This window comes from Tupaia chinensis, unplaced genomic scaffold, assembly GCF_000334495.1.
Source record: "Tupaia chinensis unplaced genomic scaffold, TupChi_1.0 Scaffold149560_1, whole genome shotgun sequence".
In the NCBI taxonomy this organism is placed as follows: domain Eukaryota; kingdom Metazoa; phylum Chordata; class Mammalia; order Scandentia; family Tupaiidae; genus Tupaia; species Tupaia belangeri.
The window spans coordinates 998,537-1,015,096 of NW_006209405.1; the positions used below are offsets into that span (position 1 = coordinate 998,537).

The 16,560-nt window shown below is 39.4% G+C and overlaps 1 protein-coding gene across 1 annotated transcript in view; it reads right to left on the bottom strand.

The window, feature by feature from the left end:
* The window catches only part of GPC3 (glypican 3), a 488,207-nt gene that overhangs the window by 59,118 nt on the left and 412,529 nt on the right, over window positions 1-16,560 (bottom strand). Inside the window, exon 6 of the mRNA XM_006171443.2 lies at window positions 8,444-8,603. Coding sequence (XP_006171505.1) covers window positions 8,444-8,603 — 160 coding nt within the window. The remainder of the gene's footprint in view (window positions 1-8,443; window positions 8,604-16,560) is intronic.

Genomic DNA, 16,560 nt, shown 5'->3' on the forward strand with positions numbered 1-16,560 from the left:
CAATCCCTTCTCCTCCATTCTCCTCTCAGGATTTTGGGCACGCACTCATACGTACCCGGCGTGAGTTTAAGCTACCAGGTCCAGGACTCAAACCGCAGTCGACTACATGGGAGTCCAGCGACATAGCCATTACGCTAACTGCTGGTCCCAATAAAATAATTCTTAAAAAAATAAAAATCATTGGCTTAAAGAAAATTCTGAATTACTGTTTTTTTTTTTTTTTAAGTTTTTGTTATTTTGCCTCCACTATTTGAAGTAACTGCAGATGCAAACAGGGAGTATCAGACAGAGAATCATGAGGCCCACAGCTATGAATTCTTGATGGCTTAGTATTGGTAGGGTGAGATGACCCACCAGGAGTAGAACATGATAGAGAAGAGTGGCAAAAGGGGCCAGCTTAGGCCTGGGTTTTACCTTCTACCTCACCCTCAGTCAAGGAACAAGTAGTGGGTTTTCTCTTTACAGTCCCCATTTTGAAATCTGCAAGACTGAAAGTTTCTTGAGGGCAAGCATTTCCACAAGAAATATCTGTTTACCATGGGCAAAATTCAGCCATTGGGATTTAATTTTGGTTCAAGTCCTAAGCCCAAGACATTTTATGTACTGTACTCTGCAACCCACTACCAACCAGCTCAAGCCCCTCTTACTCCCACATAGCAACAAGGAGTATTTCTACCTTCTATAGTTGGTTTCTTCTTTCCTCATAGAAATAAAAAGGGTTTTTCCAGTATCCATGATTATCTCTGGTCCAACTTGAGACTTGAGACTGAAATATCGTTTTTCCTGAGACTTGGGGTTATAAAGACATTAGGTTTACCAGAGTATTCTGGCTCTACCCATAGAATAGTATAAGCTGGAGCAAATACTGGTTCAGGGAGGATAAGGAGTGGAGAATGATAATGCAGATGTCTCTGAGATGGGTGTTTCTTGCTAGGAGTTGCTTCATGAGTATCTGTCCCAATTGTGTTTTCAGCAGCAGGGGTGTGTATGTGCGTGTGTGTGTGTGTGCATGTGCATGTATGTGTGTGTGTGCATGCATATGCATATGTGTTTCTGTGTGGGTAAGAGTAGGGACTTGATGGAGATGAGGCAGATGTCTAAGATGGTTAGTCATCACGTCTTGGCCAGGAACATTTGGCCAGAGCTTCCAAAGCTTCTCAGGAATCAGCCACAGCCAAAGCATGAGGAGTAGCCAGCTTCCCAAATAGCTTACAATAAGAACTTGAAGAAAGCCTTTAACTAGGAACATTCATTGCTGATGGCGCCAGACAAAAAGAGAGTCAACTTATTGTTCCAGGTCCTGCATGGATGAAAAACAGTTTTTGGAGGGGACAGAGGTGTCCAGATTCATTGGAAAAATTCAATCATTGCAGAAAAGCAGGGACTAGGAATATTGAAAAGCTAAAGAGCTTCCACAGATTTTTGAAATTATAAAGATAATATTAATATTCTGGTTGTTTAAGGTATCTCTAGAACTTAGCAAGTCAAAAAGTACTTTCACACTCATTCACACATTTGATTTGCACAATAATTCACTGAAGTAGGCAAGGCAAGAGTGATTATGCCCATTTTATAACTGGGGAAACCAAGGCTCAGAGCAGCTAAAGAACTTGGTGCAAGGTCCCACTGTTAGTAAATATGCTAGGATTGGAACTGAAGTATCTTACTCAATCACCTATATAGCCAGACCTTGGAGCTCTCTTATGTATTTCCTCGAATATCCATCTCACTGTTGGGCAGTGTAGTGGCTTCTTAGATGTTTGAATAGTAAGCCTCAGTGCCACAAGTGCTCAATGAGAAGGTAGTAAGGGCTGAAAAGAAATCAGCTAGAGATCTTGTTAACATAGCCTTCTGATTCAGTAGCACTTGTGTGGCATGACAGTCTGCATTTCTAACATGCTACTAGATGATACTGGTTCATGAACCCCACTTAGGTAGCAAGGGGTGAGGGAATTTTGGTGACTATTGCTTATCTGTGTTTAATTGCCTTTCATGGATCTTAAACAAACATAACTCAAGACTATCCTAATGTACATCTATAGGCTCACTGAGCTCCCACAGGCCTGCAGCAACAGCAGTAGCATCAGTCCAGTAACTTTGCTAGCAGATATAAGTTTTTGAGTACTTATTAGGCACCAGGCACTGTGCCAAATTCTTTGCATGAATTATTTTATTTAATCTTTACACCTTATGAAATGGGAAATATTTGGAGAAGCAAGCAGACTAATGAAGTAACCCACTGCTCTGGTATGAATGTTTCTGTCTCTTCCAAAATTCATGTTGAAATTTAATCCCTCATGTAGCAGTATTAAGAAGTGAGGGCTAGTCCTTATCAAAAAAGAGTAGTCCCTGGGGCCAGCAGGTGGCTTGGTGGTTAAAGGTGCTGGACTCCCACATGGTTGACTGCGGTTCAAGTTCCAGACCTGGCAGCTTGCTTTCTCTCTCTCTCTCTTCACTCTATCCTTCTCTGGTCAAACTGAAATAAATAAATGAATGAATCAATAAAGTTAAATAAAATAATTTTTAAAAGAATTATTAAAAAAAAAAGTAGACCCTTACAAAAAGGCTGGAAAAAACTAGGTAGGCCCCTTTTTGCCCTTCCACCTCTTATGCCATGTGAGAACAGTGTTCTCCCCTTCTGCCAGATGACATCATATAACAGTTATCTCACTGACAATTAAGTTCAACAATCAGAAAGAAAGGGGAGACCCTAATAATTCTATGTTAAATTTAGAAATAAGAGTTATAGAAAAAGAGACCATTTGGTGAACTTTGAAATGAAGGATTTTAAATGTGAATATACCCCTGAGAGAGCCTGGAAACTACTGAGAACTTATTAGCATCCTGATGTATAAGAGTGCTGAGAGTTACTTGTGTGTGGGTAGCCCTTGGTAGGAAGCCTACCTTGTCAGGTTGGAAAAGTCAAAGAGGTTAGACTGGGGAAAAATATTTTCTAAGTGGAAATACAGCTCAGAAAAAAAGAACAGGGAACCCTGAAGGTCAGATAAAAACTTAAAAGAAGATGTCCCCAAAAGATTCCAATTAAGCACCTTGCCAGGGGCCAAAGCTAAAGAAATGAATATAGTCGCAGACCACTGGCACTAGAACGGCCTGCAAGAATTGACTGGGCATTCTCTACTTTACAAATGGAAAAACTGACTTCTGAAGAGTGGAAGACATTTACCTTAGGGACATGGTTGATAGAAGTAAAGCCAGGAACAGAACCTAGGTGTCACGCACATCATCTAGTACATCAGAGTGGAGCCAGCAGAGCCAGCTAATAGTACCACTCGCTGGTCTCGGTGCAAAAGGTCAACTCAGGGGACAAGCAGATGGCATAGTGGTTACACTGCTGGACTCCCACATAGTCGACCGCAGTTTGAGTCCTGGACCCGACAGCTTAAAACTCACGTGAGATGCATGTGCGTGCATGCCTAAAATCCCAAGAGGAGAATAGAGTAGAAGGGATTGTGGTGTGGCCATCCCCCCTGGTGGATGATTTCTCACTTTCTGTCTCTCTGTTTCTCTGGCAAGTGCATGTACCCTATATAACAAAAATCTCTCTAAAAAAAAGTCTGCTCAGAGACAAAAGGGAGTTACAAGAGTTTGAGCCATTTTCTTTATTACCAAGTTCTCTTTTGGAGGAGGCAATTTGGAGTGCTAAATGAAATGGTGGTAAGTGCACATGGTGTTCCAAGTCGAGTTGTCTAAATAAATGGATGTTGATGAATCACCAGGACCAGATGGCATCTACCCAGATTCTGGGTAAAATTGTGTAACAGCTGACCAAAGTGTATAGCCTGCCGTTCCAAATAGCTATTGTGCCATAAGCCTGGCAGATTGGCAATGAGTCTTCTCTCCGTGAGATGCATTTATAAGTTTATTCACCTATTTCTTCCATGAGCAATAGAGAGAGCGAAAGATAGAAGTGCTATAGCACCCCCAATAGGGTCTTGATGCTCCCAGTCCCTTGATTCGGCCAGTCCCAGACCATGGGCAAGCCATTTCTCCATTGTACTCAGGGAGGTCTCCAGATGCTAACTGGGAACCTTCCCATGAGGGTCAGCCTCACAGGGCATTGTGTTTTACCAATGCAACACCATCTAGCCCCTCCATGAGAAGCACTGAACAGGGGTACAAGAAACTTCAGGCTAGTAAGTTCACTGAATATATTAGGCAAGTGTAACATATTGGGGGCAAGGCATCATTTTCCCTATAAATTAAATAACCGCCATCTGTATAGTGTTTTACAGTTTACAAAGCACTTAAAGTTAATCATGCCTAACAATTAGACTAGAATTCTTTGAGAGGATAAATGTGCATGTGGACAGTGGGAAACCAGGAGTGTAATCTATTTAGATTTTGCAAAGGCTCTTGTCAAGGTTCCACATCAAATATTGTTTTAAAAAGCTAAGTCATCATGGAATTGAGGAGTGGTGTTTTGAAATAGTTAGAGAAGTGGTTTATAGGTAAGAAAGCATAAGTACGAATAAGCAGAGACTTTTGGGGAGAGGTATGAATGCTGGTGTGTCCCAAAAGTCAGTGCCAGGACTAGTTAACATTTTGGTAAATCCTCTAGGCAACCTTTAGATGACCACAGGTTTTTCCAGGCAGTAAAATGCAAAGCTGACTTCAGTCTTTTTATGATTGTCTTGATGAGCAGAGAAAAAAGTCAGAGTAGACTTATTCAAGGAGTGGCCTTTGAAACCTGACTGCCTGGCCCTGAATCCTGACTCTGCTCTTAGTGACTGCATGACCTCAAGCAAGTCACTCTCTCTTCTAGCATCAGTTTTCTTATATGTCAAGTGAGAAGAATAATAACTCCTAATTCATAGTAGTGCTGTGAAAATGACATGAGACAATGTATGTGAAGCTCTGGCACAGTGTTTAGAGTGTGGCATCTCTTAAACATTACCTTTTATTATTTTTACTTTTTATGTTTATTAAACATTCTTTTACGACCAGTAGATGGTGTAATGGTTACATCGCTGGACTCCCATGTCGTTGACTGTGGTTTGAGTCCTGGACCTGGTGGCTTGAGATTCACACCAGGCGCTTGTGAGTGCATGCCCAGATTCCTGACAGGAGAGTGAAGGAGAAGGAATTATGGTGTGGCCATCCCCTGGGGAGTGATTTCTGTCTCTCTGTCTCTCTGGTGAGTGCACATGCCCTATAGCAAAAATCTCTCAAATATCCCCCTTTCCAAAACAAACAAAACAACATTCTTTTAGTAGGATGCCAGACCCTGAGTATTCGTTTTACGCCCTATGGAATCTAGGAGCCACTGCAGATTATTTCTTGAAAGCACTGGCAATATTTGTTTTAGTAATTAAGAGGACAGATAACATGGGACTAAGCTGGCTGTGAATGATTTAATGGAAGGAAACTAACAATTATGAAGTACCTACTATGTGCTAGTATATGCTAGACACTGGGCTAGGGACTTTATAAACTTTCCCACTGACTTAGTCCTGTAATAGTCCTACAAAGGTGGGGTTGTGATCCCCATTTCATGCATGAGGGAATGCAGACTCGGAGAGGAGGTTAACAAACTTGTCCCAGATTATGCTAGCTCATAAGTTGTAAAGCCAGAATTTCAATACAGGTTTGCTCCACTCCCAAAGTTATTTTCTTTTCAGTGCATCATACTTGAATTGCACCTGGAAGGATGAGTATGATTTAAGAAGAAAGAAAAGGCGTCGCTGTATAAAGATAAAATGGGCAATGGTATGAAGAAAGAAATAAACAAGAACACTATGTTCATGGGGTTTGTGGGGCAAGAATACGGCTGTTCCTACCAAAGTGGAGGGTTCCAGTGGGGCTAGTATTGGGAAATAAAGTGAGCAGGGTAGTTTTGGCTAGACCAGAAGGCCCTCAGAACTCAGCTCAAGAGACTGAGCTTTATTCTCAAGGCACAGGAGACAGAATGAAGGCAGTTGAGCTAGGGAGAGGAATGAGATGCTTTACAAAGGTGAACCTGGCTGCTGTGCCATATTAATTTGATGGAATCTTCTGCCTTGGTTTCTCATTCTTTGGTCTCTAATCTGCTAGCCCAAGTCTCCAACGACCTCGCCTTAGCCTGGAAGGCTGGAGACAACTTAGGATGTGATTGCCAATAGCATATGCAGAAGGGCGGGAAGCAGAAATAGAAAGGAAGCAGTAACAGGAGCAGAAAAAAGACAATCAACAGGGATTTGGGGCCCCATTGCATATGAGGGGCAATGGAGAAGAAAGAGTCAAAGGTGACTTTAGTTTTAAGCCTCAGTGACTAGGAAAATGGTGGTAGCATTAGACCACCATTAATAAGGATATTAAGGGAGAAGCCAGTTTGGGAAGGTCATTTAATAAATTTGACTTATGACACATCAGGTTGGGGATAATGGTGGAGAAGTCAGGTAGAGATGATTAGTAAGCAGCTGGAGATACGGAATGGTAGCTTGAAGGGCAGTTGAGGCTGATGGTAATGATTTTAAAAGTTATCCCCATAGAAATATAATAGCTAAAGAATGTTCATTGTAACATTATCCACAATAGCCAATGGGGAAATAACCTAAATGTCCATCGATGGATGAATGAAGAAAGAAAATGTGGTACAAATAGTACAATGGAATATTATTCCTCTTAAAAAAGAAGGAAATCCTGCCATATGCTACCATATGGAGGAAGCTTGACGACATTATGCTAAGTGGAATAAGCCAGTCACAGAAGGACAAATACTGCATAATTCCACTTTATACAAGCTATCTAAAGCACTCAAATGCATAGAAGCAGAAAGTAAGATGGGGGTTGTCAAGAGCTTGGGGAGAGAGAAACAGGGAGTTACTGTTTAATGGGCATAGAGTTTTAGTCATGCAAGATGAAAAAGTTCTAGATATCTGCTAAACAATATTGTGGATATAATTAACAATATTGTACCATAGACTTAAAAGTTTGTTAAGAGGGCAGATTTTCTGTTATTATTATTTTTTTACCCCAATGGAAAAATAAAAGAACTTAAAGAAATCATAAGAAAAAACTAGTTGAAACAAGGAGAATGGAGAAGGGAGAAAAGACAGAGGTTTAAGAAAAGACTACTAGATAAAATTCAGTTTTAGGGTAGGTTTAGGTAAAAGAGAGAGTGAAGGAAAAAGGCTGCAAGAGTAATAGGTGTACATAGTGTCTCAGAGGCTATCAGTGATAGGACTTCTCTTCTTCCTCTTCTTCTTCTTCTTTTTTTTCTTCTTCTTCTTTATTAGAGAAAGAGATTTTTGCTATAGGGCATATGGACTTGCCAGACAGAGAAAGAGTGAGACAGAGAGAGAGAAAGCAAAAAATCACCCTCTGGGGGGAATGGCCATACTACAATCCCTTCTCCTCCATTCTCCTCCTGGGATTCTGGGCATGCATGCACATGTGCATGGTGTGAGTTTCGCACATTTGGGTCTGGAACTTGAACTGTAGTCGGCCATGTGGGAGCCCAGCACCTTAACCACTACATCCCCTGCTGGCACCATGGGTGATAGGATTTCTTTCTTTCTTTTTTAAAAGAAATATTTATTTACTTAATTCAATTTGTTATTATTATTTTTAAATTTAACCAGAGACACAGACAGAGAGAAAGGGAAAATGAGAAAGCAAGCCACCAGTTCCGAAACTTGAATTGTGGTTGGCCATGTAGGAATCCAGCGCTTTTAACCATCATGCCACCTGCTGGCCCCATACGATTTCAAGAAGGTTGCGTATTGTAGAGGAAAGAGCATGGCAGTGGAAGTCTCGAGACCTGAGTTAGATTTCCAGTTCTTTCATTTAGAGAAATCTCATTTTTTAATTGAGTTTAATTTTTTTAATTTGTAAAGTGATCCACATGAAAGTACTTTGTAAACTGAGATATGCAGTACAAATTTGTGGGAGTTTTCAGTGTTGTTTTGCCTTCTTGATCCCAATGGCCCTATATTATCTCTGCTGCTGTTGTTCCTATGTAGCTCTGCAGTGATGTATCCTAGCCTATCTATATCAGACTCTTATAAGAAAACAAAATAGATATGATGTTCTAGGAAGACAGGGACAGCTAATGCTCTTCCTTTGAAAGTTAAGCATCCCTGGTTTTCACAAGACTACCAAAGTTGCATTCCTTATTTTGCATTTCTTTTTATGACAGAGATAAGCCAAAGAAATCTCCCATGGGAAACAGAGCCCACTGATTAGGTCAGTTCACTTCAGACAGTAAAAAACAGGAAGTTACCCTTTCAATCTACCCAGGGCCAGAGATGAAAAGGAAAACAGGCTACCCGAAAACTTTACCTTTTAAAGAATAGTATAGGCTTTTCTTGAGGAGTCAGTGGCATTGTGTATTGCAAAGATTTTAGGGAGTTGTAGAGAGCATGTTCAGCTGAAGTTTAATTCCTCCCCAAGCATCATATTTCGCCATATTTAGCCCATATTCATGGCAGCGCTGATCTGTTACCTGCAAGGAAGCGGAGCTGATTCTTCACTTTCATCATTCCATCACCAGAACCTCCAATGCACTCATCTTCATCGTCACCACAGTCTCCACTTTCAAGCCCTTCCTCATCCAGGTTTTTATCCAGAACTCTACCTTTGGGCACAGACATGGTTCTCAGGAGCTGAAAGAAAACAGCACAAACACAACAAAACCGCTCTTTACATTTTTCTGGTAGGTCTAGACCAGTGCGTTATTAAAACATGTTGAATGAATTACACAGAAGCTTCTAAAACTCATTCAAATTGCAATAGATATAACCTATTTATGCCCTTAGAGTTCATACTTTTAGACCTTTACACAGCATGTGACATGATTCTCCCCTCCATTTACATAGTAGCCAGCGTATATATTGCATTATATCTTCCCTTACCACGGTATTTAAATTTGGAACTTGATATTGAAATAACTTAGATTATTTAAGAAATTGTGTGATCAATAAAATGTGAGGGAGGAATGGAAGACAACTGTAAACACCAGAGATGGTGTGGGAAGAGGGTGGGAAAGGGCAGAGAGTCAGAAATAGGGGTAAAATATCAGGATCAGCAGTTAGCGTAATGGGTATGTCACTGGACTCCCATGTAGTCGACCACAGTTCTTGTCCAGGACCCAGTGGCTTAAAACTCACGCCGGGCACGTGTGCGTGCATGCCCAAGATCCTGAGAGGAGAATGGAGGAGAAGGGATTGTGGCATGGCCATCCCCCTGGGGGTGATTTCTCGCTTTCTGTCTCTCTGTCTCTCCCTGTCTGTCTGGCGAATGCATGCGCCCTATAGCAAAAACCTCTCCAAACAAAAAAAAAAAAGAAAGAAATAGGGGTAAAATATATATAAAGAAAGAAAGAAGGAAAGAAATGATTAGATTATGGTACATACAAAAAGAAATAAAAAAGAAAATCCATTGATTTAACAAACAAACAACAAATTAAAAAACTTAAGAAGTGATAAAAGCAAAGCATATATATAGGCTAGGAGACACCAAGATCAGAGAAGATCCCTACAGAAGCCCTATTGTCTAACTATATTTACATTCACTAAAATAAAACAAAAGCTTTTTGCCAAATGAGGAAAATATTGGTGCCATGTTGTATACATTTTAACTTTTCTTTTTAAAAAAGTTTGTTTATTTATTTCATGTGCAAGAGAGACAAGGAAAAAGAGAACGAGTACCTCAAACAGTCCTGATGCCAGGACCCACCTTCCCAACCTTAGCCAGCCCCTGATCCTTCGAATGCCTGGAGTACTTAGGGAGGTCTTCGAATATGCACCCAGAGCACTCCCTACATAGGTCAGTCTCACAGAGTATTGCACTTTACCACTCACCACCATCTGGCCCCTTGCACACATCTTAAATGAACATATGCTTTGATCACCAGAAAATCTTTAAAATATTTCTTTTTTGCACAATTTGAGTAAGATGCCTTTCAACCCATTTTGATTTATTGTAGATTTTACCTTTACTAATAGACATGTTTGTTTTGCTGTTCAGTGTCTGGATTTTCAGTCACATGGCCAATGCCTTCCTAATTTTACAGAATTCAAGATCCAGCCCTTAGTATGCATGGTCTCTATGGGCAGTTGTCAGGCTTCATTTTTCTTTCCTTACCAATTCTCTTAAGGCTTCATCCTAATAGCTTTTATTTCTGTTCTAGCTTCTGCCTCATCACCCATTTCTAATCTTCAATCTCAGCCAACCCTGCTAGATACACGGGGACATATTTTTTGTGATGTGTGGAAGAGGTATCCAGGAAAAAAGAAATGGCATATACACAGGCAAGTCTTAGTTTCTGTGGTTTCCATTGTCACTGTGTTTATTGGCATTGTTAAGTACACTTTTTTGTTCTCCCCCTGTGATTTAGTTGCTATACCAAGATCTACTTAGAAAAAGTTAAATACCGTAGAGAATTGTGAGTTAGCAGGTGTATTTTCTTTATTTGGTTTTTGGTTTATAAGCAAAGAGAGAACATTCTAACAGACTTCTTTCCTGGACAACCTCCAATGCTGTTGGAGAAGTGAACCCACCTACTATCTCTCAGTCCAGTACCATTTGCCTCCTGACCATAATGCTTTCACTCTCTAGCTTCCCATCCTTTACTGGTCGTCCCACACATCCCAGTTTATAATATATAAATGCAGGCTAGGATAAACTAAACTATTGGATCTTAAACTTTTTGGTCTCAGGACTCCTGTATACTTTTATTACTGAGAACCCCAGATAACTTTTGTTTATACAAGTTTTAGCTGTTGACATTAATCATCTTAGAAATTATAATTGAGAAATATAAAAAATATTTGATATAGTTCATTTAAACATAACAACTCGTGATGTGTTAACATCGATTTTTAAAAAAGTTTATTTTAATTTTATCTATTATTACTACTTTTTAATTTGCTATAGATCATATGCACGCGCATGTGCACATGTGCGCACGCGAGAGAGAGAGAGAGAGAGAGAGAGAGAGAGAGAGAAAGCGAGCTACCAGGTCCAGGACTAACCACGGTCAGCCATGTGGGAGTCCAGAGCTTTAACCACCATGGCACCTGCTGACCCCAACACAGACTTTTTAAGAGATTTTTGGCATAGAGCATGTGAACTTGCCAGAGAGACAGAGAGAGGAAAAGTGAGAAAGCACACACTCTCAGGGGGGATGGCTACACCACAATACCTTCTTCTCCATTCTCCTCTCAGGATTTTGGGCATGCATGCACATGTACCTAGCATGTTTTTTAAGCCACTGTGCCTGGGACTCAAACCGTGGTCAGTCATGTGGATCCACTGTCTTAACCACTATACCATCTGCTGGCCCAACATAGATATTTTTAAATAAAAAATAAACATGTTCTCCCAGACAGAAACCAATTAGTAGCAAGAATAGCATTGTTTTGCATTTTTGCAAATATCTTTAATATCTGACTAAATATAAGATAGCTGGATTATCATATCTCCTTCTCTATTCAATTTGTTGTGATATGTTGCTTTGGTTGAAATATTCATAGAAAATCCAGCTTTCCCTAGGTATGTAGTAGGAAAAGAAAGAATTTTAGTAGCCTTTTCAGATAATTGTGGACACTTTCCTTTGGTACTACATAAAAATTTGACAAGTTGTTTCAATGTGGAATACGAAACTATATAAATGAACATTTCATGCCCTGGTACATTAAAATTCTCTTGTATGTTTGAACTCTGAGCTTTTTACTCATTTTGTATCATCATACATTCATCATCTGGAAAACACTCACTCACTGATCTGTGCAGATAGATCTTCCACGTATTGATAACTTTCATTGGAAGATTAAAAAAAAATCACATTGATTAATCACACCTCCAGACTCATCAGAAAAGTCATTAAGTACTGGAAAGCTCTCAAGCTTATGGTGGCAGATACAAGCTTTTTTTTTTTTTTTTTTTTTAATAAAACTCACTTTTATGGAGCAAACATGTTTAATTAATATTATTTAGTATTCTATAACAATCCTAACCTGTACTCAAAAATTTTCCCAAACCTCCATTAACTAAGCTACTATCTGTGCAAGTTTTTTTAAATCTTATTTTTTAAAAAATAATTATTTATTTTTATTTTTTTACTTATTCATTAATTTATTTCTTAATTTGACCAGAGAGAAACAGAGGGTGAGAGTGAGAGAGAGAAAGGAAGTGAGAAAGCAAGCCACCAGATTCAGGACTCAAACCCTGGTCAGCCATGTGGGAGTGTCCAGCGCCTTATCCACCACGCCACCTGCTGGTCCCAAAATCTTATTTTTTTTAAACATTCAATTGTTATACATCATTTGGCTTGTAATGAGAATTTACCCAACATGAAATACATCTCAGCACAGTCCACTTGAGAATAGACGTTGTCATCAACAGGCAATAAACCATTTCTGTATCCCACAAATGTCTTGCCTCTCTATTTTTTCTACCTGATTTCCTTCCCTGTATTCTTCCCCTTCTCCCACCCTTCCTCCACACTGTCTCCAGTGTCCACAACTATTTTCAGTGCTTTTATATTCTCCAGTCTTTTTATCTCTACCATAGAGTATGGACAGTCTTTAAATTTTTTTTTTTTTCTTGAAAATTTGAGGTTTATCATTGGCAATAAATACCACTAATTGCTTTCTTGAACTGGCAGGCTCTCTTTGCTCCTCTGTTATTTTGTTCAAATCAATTGTTGTCTTTTATTACTATCTTTAAAATATCATATAATGGCCTTAGAAATCATCTGACTTGTTACTGTAGTAGCTAGAGAACTTTTAGACCTTACTCAGCCTGCTAAACTGTTCCCTTTTCAGAGACATAGATACCATTCAATAATTTTCTTATATCCTCATTTTTAACCGCCATGGATTTCTGTATCAGAGCAGCTGAAATTGAAACTAGTTCAACGATATTGTCTTCAATGATCAACTCATCTTTCTGGGCTTGAGATATTGAACAAGCAACATCTGGTTGCATTCAAACCCTCCAGATGCATTTTTCACGCAGGAAATTTCAGATTTCAACAAGAGACCCATTCTCCCGAATAACGATGTTGAAGGGGAAATGAGCATACACAGACCTCATCTTGTAGTGGAAGCCCAGTGTAACACTGTGGATCACGTTCTGTACGTGACTACAGATATTGCAAACTGTAGCCAGTTCCCTTGTGTTTCCCCACCATTGTAAACCCGCAGCCTCTTCTTTTTCTTTCAAAGGAGACTGAGCTCTACACTGATGCGCTTGAAGTCTCTCCACAGGGTTCCACTGGGGCCCTTCTCAATAACTGTGCTTCCCATCAGAGTGATGTTGACATTTCTAGAATGTTGACAATCTGCTGAGAATGGTCTTCATCCTCGAAGTTGACATGGAAAAAAACGCTCTTTTTTTTTTTTATGTCTATTGAATACTCAAGAAGTCTGCATAACCATAGTCTATCAGTCATTCAATCAAATGAAAATGAAAAAAGAGGTTTGTTTAGCTCATAGTTCTAATAATCTCACAGATGCTTTTCCTTAAGAGACACATTGCCACGCAGTTTGTAGCATAAATACTTTAAGTGTATTTCTCATATGATAACATAGAATATTTTAAGCTGTCCTCAAGGGTGGAGATTCAGTAAATTTTTTTATAGCTTCAGCAATGATATACTTAAGTGAAACTGCCCTTTGTTTTCCTGCAAGTGTACACTAATGAAGACTACAATGACTACTAGTACATTTTGGTGCCATCAGTTGTATTTGCCATTGCTCCTGCACCACTGGCCCAAGTAGCAACACAGTGAAAAAAACAAATGATATGTTGGTATTGTTGGACAGAAAGTTTTGACTTTGTGGATTTGTAGGTTTCACGGACTTCCCAGGTAAACATACAATTCTTGGAAAACTGCTAAATCTAGCCTATAACATCCCTTCAGTTTAACCAAAATCCTCAATTTCTTTCCTTGACATTATTTCTTATGAGGAAATTGTATCTAATAAGCATTTTTATGTTAATTTAAAAAATCCTAGCCAGCCCATGGCCTGGTGGTTAAGATGGCTTGTTCTTACATGACTCAATGTGCAGTTTGAGTCCTGAATTCAGCAGCTTGATAAACACAGCAGGCAAGTGTGTGCCTGTGCCCAAAATCCTGAAAGGAGGGGCAGGTGGAAGAGAAAGGATTGTGGTATTATCATCTCCCATGTAGGGTGCTTTCCTCACTTTCCTTCTCTTTCTCTTTTTCTCTGTAGCGAGCGCATGTGCCCTCTGGCAAATTAAAAAACAAAACAAAGCAAAAAAAAAAAAACAGCATTAAGTCTTCCATATTCATCCACTTCCTGTCAAAAGCCAGGGTTTTTTTTATGGCTGAATAGTATTCCATTGAGTATATGTGCCACAGTTTTTCTATCAATTCATCTGTTCGTGGGCATTTGGGTTGTTTCCATGACTTAGCAATTGTGAGTGTCCGCACTCTATGATTGAAACTAATTGACTAAAGGATATAGAAACACAGTATATAGATGTAAAATACCAGATATAGTGTGGGTGAAAGAGGAAGGTCTGAGTAAGGACATTTGGGGGAGGGACAGGGAGGCACAGCATTAATGGCACAAAGAGGTGTGGTATTATCCTTTGAAGATATTTAGTACTTTTATCAGTTGTACTAGGGAGAATGTTCACCTGTTGAAATATCTATTTTATAAGACAAATAATAATGTGATTGAATGTATCAAAGAAAATGAAGTGAAAAAAAATTTTTAAATTAAAAACAAACAAACAAAAAGCACAAACCTTTGTGTATGTCATGAACTGGCTGAATTAGGATTTATCACATAAGGGATATTTGTACTTTGGTATAGATTAGAGGGGCCAGTGGTGGTTAGGGAAGCTGGATCCCACATGACTGACTCGGTAGTTGAAGTCCTGGGCCCAGCAGTTTGAAAAAACATACCAGGCATGTGTAGGTATGTTCCCCAAATCTCAAAAGGAGTAAGAAATGGAGGAGAAAGAATTATGGCATGACCATTCCCTATGGGTGTGTTTGTGTATGCTTTCTCTTTCTCTCTCCCTCTCTCTGGCGAGTCCATGTGCCCTCTGACAAATTTTAAAAAGGTATAGATACTGAATTCATCATTTTTAAGCACATCTCATGATTTTCATTAATATCTTTAGCAAAAATTGAGAATGTACCATGAACTGTAATTCCCATCTATTGAAAGTCCTCCATTCTTTTAAGCCAACCTCAAATATCTTGCCTGAAAAATGTTTCCTAGCAAATGGTCGATATAGTTCTCTCATCCTCTTCCGCCACTGCTCTCTTGATCTGTATCTCCTAAATACCATTTTCTGTATGCTACCTGTTATTTATTTATACATATGACTTTTCAACACCAGTTTCTTTATTTCAAAAAATATATATTTAAATTTTTATTCATTCATTTACTTTAATTTGACTAGAGAGAGAGAGAGACAGGTAGAGAAAGAGAGAGAAAGTGAGAAAGCAAGCCACTAGGTCCAGGACTTGAACCTTGGTCAGCCATGTGGGAGTGTCCAATGCCTTAACCATCACACTACCTGCTGGTCATATATATGGCTTCTCTCTACCCCTCAGACTCTGTGCTGCCTAACGGTTACATCTTATCCACCTTTGAACCCCATAGCATGTAGTAAGCACCCAATAAACATGCTATTGTATTGAAGCAATATGAAATGGCATGATAGCTTTAATTTGTCAAGAGTTACTTCCACAACCTCATGAAAAAGGAGAAAGTCAAAACCCAGATTAATTATAGAAGAAGAACTTGTGAATGAATTACTAAACCATTTTGGACAACCCTGGCAAAGACCTACAGCTGATCTTCAAGAGGTTTTTTTCCAACCTCATGTACAATGCCCCCGGTATTCTCGGGTAGCTCAGTTTAAAACAAAGTGAAATTTAAAAAAAAGAAAAAAAAAACAAACAACCTTTAAAACTTTGCCAGTGAGGTTACTTCTTTAGGTTCGCAATTACTTCCACTTTCAGACAACTTCAGCATTGAAGAAGGATTATAGTAGACCTTTAAACCATTTTACATAGACAGTTGCTGCTGAGTCTAACAATCAAACATTAACAAAATAAATCCAAACCTGGAAAGCTATTGTTAATGCAAAATCTTAAAAAAAGAGACTGAAGATCCCAAGTGTTGAAAGAAGGGCAATGGGTCAGAGAGGAGGAACTGCCAGCGAGGGTTGTGGATTTGGTAAAGTCTGGAATTTGGCCCAGAAATCCAATCAGCTAATTACACTTCACAATACTGACCTTTTTGTTCTCTCTCTCACTCTTTACAGTGTCTTTCAGACTGAACATTAACTCTGTAAAAAGAAAATTATGAGGGTCTTGCACACAAAATCAAGTAACTTTAGGAGCCTAATGCTTTTGACTAGCTGCCGTTTTCTTTTTCTTCTTCTTTTTTGGAGAGGTTTTCCTATAGGGCACGTGCGCTTGCCAGAAAGACAGAGAGACAGAGAGACAGAAAGCGAGAAATCACCCCCCAGTGGGGATGGCCACGCCACAATCCCTTCTCCTCCATTCTCCTCTCGGGATCTTGGGCACACACGCACATGCGCCCGGCGTGAGTTTAAGCCACCGGG